The sequence below is a fragment of the Scyliorhinus canicula genome, chromosome 5 (assembly GCF_902713615.1).
Source record: "Scyliorhinus canicula chromosome 5, sScyCan1.1, whole genome shotgun sequence".
Taxonomy (NCBI): Eukaryota; Metazoa; Chordata; class Chondrichthyes; order Carcharhiniformes; family Scyliorhinidae; genus Scyliorhinus; species Scyliorhinus canicula.
In genome coordinates this window covers 232,697,951-232,711,750 of record NC_052150.1, presented here as the reverse complement: position 1 = coordinate 232,711,750, position 13,800 = coordinate 232,697,951, and the positions used below count along the sequence as shown (strand labels likewise).

Sequence of the window (13,800 nt, the reverse complement as noted above, 5' to 3'; positions counted from 1 at the left end):
GTGTTCCATCTGCCACTTCATTGCCCACTCTCCTAGCTTGTCCAAATCCTTCTGCAGCCCCCTTACATCCTCAATACTACCTGTCCCTCTACAGATCTTTGTATCATCTGCAAACTTAGCAACAGTGCCTTCAGTACCTTCTTCCAGTTCATTAATGTATATTGTGAAAAGTTGTGGTCCCAGCACCGACCCCTGAGACACACCACTAGTCACCGGCTGCCATCCTGAAAAAGACCCCTTTATCCCCACTCTCTGCATTCTGCCAGTCAGCCAATCCTCTATCCATGCCAGGATCTTACCCTGAACACCATGGGCTCTTAACTTATTTAACAGTGTCCTATGCGGCACCTTATCAAAGGCCTTCTGGAAATCTAAATAAATCACGTCCACTGGTTCTCCTTTGTCTAACTTCCTTGTTACCTCCTCAAAGAACTCTAACAGATTTGTCAGACACAACCTCCCTTTGACAAAGCCGTGCTGACTCAGTCCTATTTTACCATGCACTTCCAAGTACTCCGTGATCTCATCTTTAATAACAGGCTCTAAAATCTTACCAATGACCGAAGTCAGGCTAACCGGCCTATAATTTCCCGTCTTCTGTCTCCCTCCCTTCCTAAACAGTGGTGTCCTCAGCTATCTCCGTTTCTCTATCACTGGCTCTTTTCGCTTCCTGTGTCTCTGTCTCGCAGTGTCTGTTTTCTCTGTCTCTCTCACACTCACTCCGATCAGGCTGTTACTCACGTGCCATTTGATGTTGTCCTCGTGCAACTCCAGTTGACACTGCATCTGAATGACCTGTCAAGCAGAGTATGGCAAAGATTTCAGCACTTCAACCCTGCTCCAGCCCATAATATTCAACACAATCAGTGACCCACTTGCCCCGATCCCTCAATCACCCACCTCCCTCCTGCCCTCCTCACCACCCCAATTACTCACTCATCACCCTCCCTCCCCACGCCAATCATGACACCTGCTCAAACCTGGATAACTCTGGCCTGGGAGAGGGACCTGGGCGGACGATACCCGTGCCTCAGGCTGATGGGGGTTGGTCCCGGTTCCACAGAATCAGGCGACAAGTTGCAAACCAATCGAGATCAGTATTTGTGCATGGGAAACCAGGATCTCTCGGGTATCATGTTCTGTGCCCCACACACTATACCAGCACTACCTCCATCACTGAACCGTACCGACAGTGAACATATTGGTGTGAATCTCACCTTCCTCCTCTCCTGGTCATGGGATTCAGCAATCGGAGATTTCACAGACTCGCTGGTTTCAGAGAGATGGGGTTGAGCCCAGAACAAATGAAGTGGGCGCCTGGATGAAGTGTTCATTAAAGGGTGGATTCCATTCCTGAAAGTGAGCAGAGAGTGAGGGAGAGAATGTCAGGTTAATTTTCCAATTAGGAGAGAGACGGCCTGACAGAGTGAGTTGAATAGAGGGAATCATAGAAAATCATAAGACATAGGAGCAGAATTAGGCCACTCGGCCCATCAAGTCTGCTCCGCCATTCAATCATGGCTGTTATTTTCTCATCCCCAGTCTCCTGCCTTCTCCCATAACCCCTGATCCCCTTATTGATCAAGAACCTTTCTATCTCTGTCTTAAAGACACTCAGTGATTTGGCCTCCACAGCCTTCTGCGGCAAAGAGTTCCACAGATTCACCACCCTCTGGCTGAAGAAATTCCTCTTCATCTCTGTTTTAAAGGATCATCCCATTGATCTGAGATTTTGTCCTCTGGTTAAGTTTTTCCTACAAATGGAAACATCCTCTCCACGTCCACTCTATCCAGGCCTCGCAGTATCCTGGAAGTTTCAATAAGATCCCCCCTCATCCTTCTAAACTCTGAGTACAGACCCAGAGTCCTCAACCGTTCCTCATACGACAAGTTCTTTATTCCAGGGATCATTCTTGTGAACCTCCTCTGGACCCTTTCCAAGGCCAGCACATCCTTCCTTAGATACGGGGCCCAAAACTTCTCACAATACTCCAAATGGGGTCTGACCAGAGCCTTATACAGCCTCAGAAGTACATCCCTGGTCTTGTCTTTTCGGCCTCTCGACATTAATGCTAACATTGCATTTCCCTTCCTAACTTAGCAACAGTGCCTTCAGTTCCTTCTTCCAGATCATTAATGTATATTGTGAAAAGTTGTGGTCCCAGCACAGACCCCTGAGGTACACCACTAGTCACCGGCTGCCATCCTGGAAAAGACCCCTTCATCCCCACTCTCTGCCTTCTGCCAGTCAGCCAATCCTCTATCCATGCCAGGATCTTACCCCGAACACCATGGGCTCTTAACTTATTTAACAATCTCCTATGCAGCACCTTGTCAAAGGCCGTCTGGAAAACTAAATAAATCACGCCCACTGGTTCTCCTTTGTCTAACTTCCTTGTTATCTCCTCAAAGAACCCTAACAGATTTGTCAGACGCGACCTCCCTTTGACAAAGCTGTGCTGACTCAGTCCTATTTTACCATGCACTTCCAAGTACTCCGTGATCTCATCTTTAATAACAGACTCTAAAATCTTACCAATGACCAAAGTCAGGCTAACATAAGAACATAAGAACTAGGAGCAGGAGTAGGCCATCTGGCCCCTCGAGCCTGCTCCGCCATTCTTATGAAAATCTTATGAGGAAAGGCTGATGGACTTGAGGTTGTTTTCGTTAGAGAGAAGAAGGTTAAGAGGTGACTTAATAGAGGCATACAAAATGATCAGAGGGTTAGATAGGGTGGACAGCGAGAGCCTTCTCCCGCGGATGGACGTGGCTAGCACGAGGGGACATAGCCTTAAATTGAGGGGTAATAGATATAGGACAGAGGTCAGAGGTGGGTTTTTTACGCAAAGAGTGGTGAGGCCGTGGAATGCCCTACCTGCAACAGTAGTGAACTCGCCAACATTGAGGGCATTTAAAAGTTTATTGGATAAGCATATGGATGATAAGGGCATAGTGTAGATTAGATGGCCTTTAGTTTTTTTTCCATGTCGGTGCAACAACGAGGGCCGAAGGGCCTGTACTGCACTGTATCGTTCTATGTTCTATGTTCAATGAGATCATGGCTGATCTTTTGTGGACTCAGCTCCACTTTCCGGCCCGAACACTATAACCCTATTTCTTCCTTGATGATAGATTCCAGCATCTTCCCTATTACCGAAGTTAAGCTCACTGGCCTATAATTTCCTGCTTTCTGCCTACCTCCTTTTTTAAACAGTGGCGTCACGTTTGCTAATTTCCAATCCACCGGGACCACCCCAGAGTCTAGTGAATTTCGGTAAATTATCACTAGTGCATCTGCAATTTCCCTAGCCATCTCTTTTAGCACTCTGGGATGCATTCCATCAGGGCCAGGAGACTTGTCTACCTTTAGCCCCATTAGCTTGCCCATCACTCCCTCCTTAGTGATAACAATCCTCTCAAGGTCCTCACCTGTCATAGCCTCATTTCTATCAGTCGCTGGCATGTTATTTGTGTCTTCCACTGTGAAGACCGACCCAAAAAACCTGTTCAGTTCCTCAGCCATTTCCTCATTTCCCATTATTAAAACTCCCTTCTAATCCTCTAAAGGACCAATATTTACCTTAGCCACTCATTTTTGTCTTATATATTTGTAAAAACTTTTACTGTCTGTTTTTATATTCTGAGCAAGTTTACTCTCATACTCTATCTTACTCTTCTTTATAGCTTTTTTACAAAACACTAGTATTTGATTTTACCTTCTCACCCTCCATCTGTATTTTAAATTCCACCATATTGTGATCCCTCCTTCCGAGAGGATCTCTAACTATGAGATCATGAATCAATCCTGTCTCATTACACAGGACAAGATCTAGGACCACTTGTTCCCTCGTAGGTTCCATTACATACTGTTCTAGGAAACTATCGTGGATACATTCTATAAACTCCTCCTCAAGGTTGCCTTGACCGACTTGGTTAAACCAATCGACATGTAGATTAAAATCCCCCATGATAACTGCTGTACCATTTCTACATGCATCAGTTATTTCTTTGTTTATTGCCTGCCCCACCATCTCGTTACTATTTGGTGGCCGATAGACTACTCCTATCAGTGACTTTTTCACCTTACTATTCCTGATTTCCACCCAAATGGATTCAACCTTATCCTCCATAGCACCGATGTCATCCCTTACTATTGCCCGGATGTCATCCTTAAATAACAGAGCAACACCACCTCCCTTACCATCCACTCTGTCCTTCCGAATAGTTTGATACCCTCGGATATTTAACTCCCAGTCGTGACCATCCTTTAACCATGTTTCAGTAATGGCCACTAAATCATAGTCATTTACGATGATTTGCGCCATCAACTCATTTACTTTATTCCGAATATTACGAGCATTCAGCTAAAGTACACTTATGTTGGCTTTTTTAACCTCTGTTTTGAATCTTAACATCTCCAGTTTTACTCCTTTTAGTATTACTGGGCCTATTCACTGAGCTCACCTCAGTCACTGTACCTTGTACTGTCGCCCTTTTTGATTTTTGACTGTGTCTTCTCTGCCTTGCACTTTTCCCCTTACTTCCTTTTGCTTCTGTCCCTGTTTTACTACCTTCCGACTTCCTGCATCGGCTCCCATCCCCCTGCCACATTAGTTTAAACCCTCCCCAACAGCTCTAGCAAACACCCCCCCTAGGACATCGGTTCCAGTCCTGCCCAGGTGCAGACCATCCGGTTTGTACTGGTCCCACCTCCCCCAGAACCGGTCCCAATGCCCCAGGAATTTGAATCCCTCCCTCTTGCACCATCTCTCGAGCCACGCATTCATCCTATCTATCCTGACATTCCTACTCTGACTAGCTCGTGGCACTGGTAGCAATCCTGAGATTACTACCTTTGAGGTCCTACTTTTAGGGGCTGGTTTAGCTCACCAGACTAAATCGCTGGCTTTTAAAGCAGACCAAGCAGGCCAGCAGCACGGTTCGATTCCCGTACCAGCCTCCCCGGACAGGCGCCGGAATGTGGCGACTAGGGGCTTTTCACAGTAACTTCATTGAAGCCTACTCGTGACAATAAGCGATTTTCATTTCATTTTCATTTAGTTTAACTCCTAACTCCCTGAATTCCGCTTGTAGGACCTCATCCCGTTTTTTACCTATATCGTTGGTGCCTATGTGCACCACGACAGCTGGCTGTTCACCCCCCCCCCCCCCCCCCCCCCTAGAATGTCCTGCAGCCGCTCCGAGACATCCTTGACCCTTGCACCAGGGAGGTAACATACCATCCTGGAGTCTCGATTGCGTCCACAGAACCGCCTGTCTATTCCCCTTACGATCGAGTCCCCTATCACTATAGCCCTGCCATTTTTCTTCCTGCCCTGCTGTGCAGCAGAGCCAGCCACGGTGCCATGAACCTGGCTGCTGCTGCCTTCCCCTGGTGAGCCATCTCCCTCAACAGTATCCAAACTGGCCTATAATTTCCCGTCTTCTGCCTCCCTCCTTTCTTAAACAGCGGTGTTACATAATAATAATCTTTATTGTCACAAGTAGGCTTACATTAACACTGCAATGAAGTTCCTGTGAAAAGCCCCTAGTCGTCACACTCCGGCGCCTGTTCGGGTACGCAGAGGGAGAATTCAGAATGTCCAATTCACCTAACAGCACGTCTTTCGGGACTTGTGGGAGAAAACCGGAGCACCCGGAGGAAATCCACGCAGACACGGGGAGAACGTGCAGACTCCACACCGATAGTGACCCAGCGGGGAATCGAACCTGAGACCCTGGAGCTGTGAAGCCACAGTGCTAACCACTGTGCTACCGTGCATAGTTGATTAGCCACTTTCCAGTCCTCTGGAACCCTTCCTGCCTCCAGTGATTCCTGAAAGATCACCGCCAATGCCTCCACAATATCCTCAGCTATCTCTTTTAGAACCCTGGGGAGTAGTCCATCCGGTCCAGGTGACTTATCCACCTTCAGACCTTTCAGTTTCCCCAGAACCTTCTCCTTAGTAATGGTCACTGCACTCACCTCTGCCCCTGATTCTCCTAAATGTTTTTTTTTATGTATTTACGGGATGTGGGCGTTGCTGGCTAGGCCAGCATTTATAGGGTGGCACTGTAGCACAGTGGTTATCACTGTTGCTTCAGAGCGCTGTGTGTGGAGTCTGCACGTTCTCCCCGTGTCTGCGTGGGTTTCCTCCGGGTGCTCCGGTTTCCCCCCACAGTCCAAAGATGTGTTCTGGATTCTCCCTCTGTGTACAAAGAACAAAGAAAAATTACAGCACAGGAACAGGCCCTTCGGCCCTCCCAGCCTGCGCCGATCCAGATCCTCTATCTAAACCTGTCTCCTATTTTCCAAGGTCTACTTCCCTCTGTTCCCGCCCATTCATATATCTGTCTAGATACATCTTAAATGATGCTATCGTGCCCGCCTCTACCACCTCCGCTGGCAAAGCATTCCAGGCACCCACCACCCTCTGCGTAAAAAACTTTCCATGCACATCTCCCTTAAACTTTCCCCCTCTCACCTTGAAATCGTGACCCCTTGTAACTGACACCCCCACTCTTGGGAAAAGCTTGTTGCTATCCACCCTGTCCATACCTCTCATAATTTTGTAGACCTCAGTCAGGTCTTCCCTCAACCTCCGTCTTTCCAACGAAAGCAATCCTAATCTACTCAACCTTTCTTCATACCTAGCACCCTCCATACCAGGCAACATCCTGGTGAACCTCCTCTGCACCCTCTCCAAGGCATCCACATCCTTCTGGTAATGTGGCGACCAGAACTGCACGCAGTATTCCAAATGTGGCCTAACCAAAGTACCCGAACAGGCGAAGGAATGTGGCGACTCGGGGCTTTTCACAGTAACTTAATTGCAGTGTTAATGAAAGCCTACTTGTGACAATAAAGATTATTCAATTAAATTTAATAATAAAGATGATGCCCAAATAATGCCCATCCCGAGTTACCCTTCAGAAGGTGGTGAGTTGCCGCCTTCAACCGCCTGAGGTGCAGGTACACCCACTGTGCTGTTAGGGAGGGAGTTCCAGGATGTTGTCCCGGCGACAGTGAAGGAACGGCCGATATATTTCCCAGTCAGGGTGGGGAGTGACTGGGAGGGGAACCTCCAGGTGGTGGGATTCCCAGGTATCTGCTGCTCTGGTCCTTCTAGATGGTAGTGGCCGTGGGTTTGGAAGGTGCTGCCTAAGGAGCCTTGGTGAGTTCCTGCAGTGCATCTTGTAGATGGTACACACGGCTGCCACTGTGCGTCGGTGGTGGAGGGAGTGAATGTTTGTGGAAGGGGAGCAATCAAGTGGGGCTGCTTTGTCCTGGATGGTGTTGAGCATCTTGAGTGTTGTTGGAGCTGAACTCATCCAGGCAAGTGGAGAGTTTCCATCACACTCCTGACTTGTGCCTTGTAGATGGTGGACAGGCTTTGGGAGGGGTCAGGAGGTGAGTTACTCTCCGCAGGATTCCCAGCCTCTGACCTGCCCTGGTAGCCACAGTATGAATGTGGCTGGGTCCAGTTCAGTTTCTGATCAATGGTAACCCCCAGGATGTTGATTGTGGGGATTCAGTGATGGTAATGCCATTGAATGTCAAGGGGCGGTGGTTAGATCCTCTCTTGTAGGAGATGGTCATTGCCTGGGGCTTGTGTGGTATGAATGTAACTTCTGGAAGTCTGGCATCCCACTCACTGTCTTCCACCGTGAGGACTGATGCAAAGTAACTATTCAGTTCCTCTGCCATTTCTTTGTTTCCTATTATTACTGCTCCAGCCACATTTTCCAGGGGTCCAATGTCGATCTTTGCCTCTCTATCACCGTTTAGACTCATAGATGTTTACAGCATGGAAACAGGCCATTCAGCCCAGCTTGTCCATGCTGCCCAGTTTCTATCACTGAGCTAGAACATAGAACATAGAACACTACAGCGCAGTACGGGCCCTTCGGCCCTCGATGTTGCGCCGACCTGTGAAACCATCTGAAGCCTATCTGACCTACACTATTCCATTTTCATCCATATGTCTATCCAGTGACCACTTAAAAACCCTTAAAGTTGGCGAGTCTACTACTATTGCAGGCAGGGCGTTCCACACCCCTACTACTCTCTGAGTAAAGAAACTGCCTCTGACATCTGTCCTATATCTCTCACCCCTCAATTTAAAGCTATGTCCCCTCGTGTTGGTCATCACCATCCGAGGAAAAAGACTCTCACTGTCCACCCTATCTAACCCTCTGACTATCTTATATGTCTCTATTAAGTCACCTCTCAGCCTTCTCCTCTCTAACGAAAACAACCTCAATTCCCTGAGCCTTTCCTCGTAACACCTTCCCTCCATGCCAGGCAACATCCTAGTAAATCTCCTCTGAACCCTTTCCAAAGCTTCCACATCCTTCCTATAATGTGGTGACCAGAACTGCACGCAGTACTCCAGGTGTGGCCGCACCAGAGTTATGTACAGCTGCAGCATGACCCTGTGGTTCCGAAACTCAATCCCCCTGCTTATAAAGGCTAGCACACCATATGCCTTCTTAACAGCCCTATTAACCTGGGTGGCAACTTTCAGGGATTTATGTACCTGGATGCCGAGATCTCTCTGTTCATCTACACTACCAAGAATCTTGCCATTAGCCCAGTACTCAGCATTCCTGTTACTCCTTCCAAAGTGAACCACCTCACACTTTTCTGCATTAAACTCCATCTGCCACCTCTCAGCCCAGCTCTGCAGCTTATCTATGTCCCTCTGTATCCTATAACATCCTTCAGCACTATCCACAACTCCACCGACCTTCGTGTCATCTGCAAATTTACTAACCCATCCTTCTACACCCTCTTCCAGGTCATTTATAAAAATGACAAACAGCAGTGGCCCCAAAACAGATCCTTGCGGTACACCACTAGTAACTGAACTCCAGGATGAACATTTGCCATCAACCACCACCCTCTGTCTTCTTTCAGCTAGCCAATTACTGATCCAAACCGCTAAATCACCTTCAATTCCATACTTCCTTATTTTCTGCAATAGCCTACCGTGGGGAACCTTATCAAACGCCTTACTGAAATCCATATACACCACATCAACAGCTTTACCCTGATCCACCTGTTTGGTCACCTTCTCAAAAAACTCAATAAGGTTTGTGAGACATGACCTACCCTTCACAAAACCGTGTTGAGTATCGCTAATCAACTTGTTCTTTTCAAGATGATTATAAACCCACGCTAGTCCCACTTGCCCGCATTTGGCCCATATCCCTCTATACCCACCCTCTATACCCACCCTCTATACCCACCCTCTATACCCACCCTCTATACCCACCCTGCCCATCTAACTGTCTAACTGCTTTTTAAAGGACAAAATTGTACCCGTCTCTACCACTGCCTCTGAAAATGAAATGAAAATGAAAATCGCTTATTGTCACGAGTAGGCTTCAATGAAGTTACTGTGAAAAGCCCCTAGTCGCCACATTCCGGTGCCTGTCCGGGGAGGCTGGTATGGGAATCGAACCGTGCTGCTGGCCTGCTTGGTCTGCTTTCAAAGCCAGCGATTTAGCCGAATGAGCTAAACCAGCCCCTGGCAGCTCGTTCCAGACACTCACCACCCTCTGTGTGAAGAAATTTCCCCTCTGGTCTCTTTTGTATCTCTCCCCTCTCACCTTAAACCTTTGCCCTCTGGTTCTAGATTCCTCTACCTTTGGGGAAAGATGTTGACTATCTACCTTATCTATGCCCCTCATTCTTTTATAGACCTCTATAAGATCACCCCAAAGCCTCCCATGCTCCAGGGAAAAAAGCCCCAGCCTATCCAGCCTCTCCTTATAACTCAGACCATCAAGTCCTGGTAGCATCCTCGTAAATCTCTTCTGTACTCTTTCTGATGTGGAGATACCGGCTTTGGACTGGGCTGAGTACAGTAAGAAGCCTTACAACACCAGATTCACCTGAGGAAGGAGCAGTGCTCCAAAAGCTAGTGATTTGAAACAAACCTGTTGGACCTTAACCTGGTGTTGTCAGACTTCTTACTGAACTCTTTCTAGTTTAACAATATCCTTCCTTGTACAACTTCAACAAGACGTCCCAACTCCTGTATTCAATATTCTGGCCAATAAAACCCAGCCTGCTGAATGCCTTCTTCACCACCCTGTCCACCTGCCACTCCACCTTCAAGGAGCTATGAAGCTGTTCCCCGAGATCTCTTTGTTCTGTAACTCTCCCCAACTCCCTGCCATTAACTGGGGAGGTCCTGCCCTGATTCGATCGACCAAAATGCATCACCTGACATTTATCCAAATTAAACTCCATCTGCCATTCATCGGCCCACTGGCCCAATTGGTCAAGATCCTGTTGCATCTTATATATAACCTTCTTCACTATCCACTATGCCACCAATCTTGGTGCCATCTGCAAACTTACTAACCCTGCCTCCTACATTCTCATCCAAATCATTAATATATATCACAAATAACAGTGACCCAGCACCGATCCCTGAGGCACACCGCTGGTCACAGGCCTCCAGTTTGAAAAACAACCCTCCACAACCACCCTTTGGCTTCGGTCGCCTTTTGCAATAACCTACCATGCGGTACCTTGTCAAAGGCCTGGCTAATGTCCATGTAGACAACGTCGACCGCACTGCCCTCATCTACCTTCTTGGTTACCCCATCAAAAACGCAATCACAGACAAATAAACTTGCTATTTTCTTTTATATTTATATGTGGACAGTACAGTATATATTTATATATGCGGGCAGTACAGTATATATTTATATATGTGGGCAGTATGGTATATATTTATATATGTGGACAGTACAGTATATATTTATATATGCGGGCAGTATGGTATATATTTATATATGTGGGCAGTATGGTATATATTTATATATGTGGGCAGTACAGTATATATTTATATATGTGGGCAGTATGGTATATATTTATATGTGGGCAGTATGGTATATATTTATATATGTGGACAGTACAGTATATATTTATATATGCGGGCAGTACAGTATATATTTATATATGTGGGCAGTATGGTATATATTTATATATGTGGGCAGTACAGTATATATTTATATATGTGGGCAGTATGGTATATATTTATATGTGGGCAGTACAGTATATATTTATATATGCGGGCGGTATGGTATATATTTATATATGCAGGCAGTATGGTATATATTTATATATGCGGGCAGTATGGTATTTAATATTAATATGTGGGAAGCACGATAGCACAGTGGTTAGCACTGTTGCTTCACAGCGCCAGCGTCCCAGGTTCGATTCCCAGCTTGGGTCACTGTCTGTGTGGAGTCTGTACATTCTCCCCGTGTCTGCGTGGGTTTTCCTCCGGGTGCTCCGGTTTCCTCCCACAAGTTCTGAAAGACGTGCTGTTAGATGAATTGGACATTCTGAATTCTCCCTCTGTGTACCCGAACAGGCGCCGGAATGTGGTGACTAGGGGCTTTTCACAGTAACTTCATTGCAGTGTTAATGTAAACCTAGTTGTGACAATAAAGATTATTATTATTATATTAGTAGCTAGCCTGCACTCATACTTCATCTTCTCCCCCCTTATTGCTTTTTTAGTTGTTCTCGGCTCGTTTTTAAAGGCTTCCCAATCCTCTGGCTTCCCACTAATCCTCGCCACTTTGTCTGCTTTTTCTTGAGTCTTTATGCTGTTCTTGACATCCCTGGTCAGCCATGGATGCCTTGTCCTCCCCTCAGCATGTTTCCTTCTCTTTAAAAGGTGGAGACAGGACGGGGGGACACTGACAGTCGGGGACCTATACACGGACGACAGGATCGCAACACTGGACGAACTGACAAAGAAATTTCAGCTAGCTGGGGGAACGAGCTACGGTACCTGCAGCTCAAAAACTTCCTACGAAAGGAGACAAGGACGTACCCACAACCGCCACGACAGACACTACTGGAAGACCTACTGGACGCAAGTATCCTAGAGAAAGGGAACTGTAGTGACATGTATGACCGACTGGTAGATAGGGACGACACCGTACTGGACGCAACAAGAAAGAAATGGGAGGAGGACCTGGGGATTGAGATAGGGTGGGGACTCTGGAGCGAAGCACTGCATAGGGTCAACTCCACCGCCACGTGCGCAAGGCTCCGCCTGACGCAGCTAAAAGTGGTACATAGAGCCCACTTAACAAGAACCCATATGAGTAGGTTCTTCCCGGAGGTGGAGGACAGATGTGAACGGTGCCAAGAAGGCCCGGCCAACCATGCCCACATGTTCTGGTCTTGCCCCAGACTTGTGGAGTACTGGACAGCCTTCTTTGAGGCAATGTCCAAAGTGGTGGGGGTGAGGGTGGAGCCATGCCCGAAAGTGGCGGTCTTCGGGGTTTCAGACCAGCCAGATCTATTCCTGGGGAGGAGGGCGGACGCCCTTGCCTTTGCCTCCCTGATCGCCCGCCGTAGAATCCTGTTTGGCTGGCGGTCAGCAGCACCACCCAGAGCTGCAGACTGGCTGTCCGACCTCTCGGAATCTCTCCAAATGGAGAAAATCAAATTCGCCATCCGGGGATCAGACGGCGGCTTCCACAGAACGTGGGAGCCATTCACCCAATTGTTCCGGGACCTGATTGTGGCCAACGTACAAGAGGAAGAATAGTCGGGGGAAGGTAGCCGGCGGGGAGGGGGGGGGGGGGGGGGGGGGGGGGGGCTACGGGCTCGTTACGGGGGTTTGATGGCTAGCTAAGGCCCAAAACCAAACTAAATAAATGCCAATAAACATGTTGGGGAATGTAAAATATGTATGCCGGCGAAAAGGGGGAGGCCACAGTTATTACTACGCAGATGCTCACCTGTAAATATGTATGTTAATTTTTGCGTGTTCTTTTTTTCTCTCTCTAACAATTTGTAATTTGTTCAATATAAAACATGAAAACTGAATAAAAAACATTTATAGAAAATGTTTCCTCCTCCTTGGGATGAATTTCTGTTGTGCCTCCCTAATAACCCCCTAAACTCCGGCCATTGCTGTTCCACTGCCTTCCCTGCTAGGCTCCTTCTCCAATTTCACCGAATAGGGGATGGACATTTGCCATCATATTCTGTGGCTGGCAAACAAGGAGCGTGAAGCCACTCTTTAGCTCGTGTCAGTGCTTATCCAAGTACCGTTTAAACATGATGTGGAGATGCCGGCGTTGGACTGGGGTGAGCACAGTAAGAAGTCTTACAACACCAGGTTAAAGTCCAACAGGTTTGTTTCAAACACGAGCTTTCGGAGCACGGCTCCTTCTTCAGGTGAATGGAAAGGCTTGTTCCAGAAATGTTTATATAGACACAGTCAGAGATGCCCCGGAATGCGAGCACCTGCAGGCAATCAAATCATCAAAGATGCAGAGAGAGAGGTAACTCCAGGTTAAAGAGGTGTGAATTGTCCCAAGCCAGTTCAGTCGGTAGGCCTCTGCAAGTCCAGGCTTGTTGGTGGGGGCCGAATGTAATGCGACATGAATCCCAGATCCCGGTTGAGTCCGCATTCATGCGTGCGGAACTTAGCTATAAGTTTTTGCTCAGCAATTTTGCGTTGTCGTGTCTCCTGAAGGCCTCCTTGTAGAATGCTGACCCGGAGATCAGAGGCTGAATGTCCTTGACTGCTGAAGTGTTCCCCAACTGGAAGGGAACAGTCCTGCCTGTTGATAGTCGCACGATGCCCGTTTATTCGTTGTCGCAGTGTCTGCATGGTCTCGCCAATGTACCACGCTTCGGGACATCCTTTCCTGCAGCGTATGAGGTAGACTACATTGGTCGAGTCGCACGAGTATGCGCCGCGTACCTGGTGGGTGGTGTTTCCACGTGTAATGGTGGTGTCCATG

The 13,800-nt window shown here is 47.6% G+C and overlaps 1 protein-coding gene across 1 annotated transcript in view; it reads right to left on the bottom strand.

Moving 5' to 3' along the window:
- Window positions 1-633: 633 nt before the first annotated feature.
- LOC119965734 (nuclear receptor-binding protein 2-like) overlaps window positions 634-13,800 on the bottom strand; it is an 86,041-nt gene continuing 72,874 nt past the window's right edge. The window contains exons 6-7 of the mRNA XM_038796497.1: window positions 1,218-1,353; window positions 634-795 (exon numbers count right to left, since the gene is read on the bottom strand). Coding sequence (XP_038652425.1) covers window positions 634-795; window positions 1,218-1,353 — 298 coding nt within the window. The remainder of the gene's footprint in view (window positions 796-1,217; window positions 1,354-13,800) is intronic.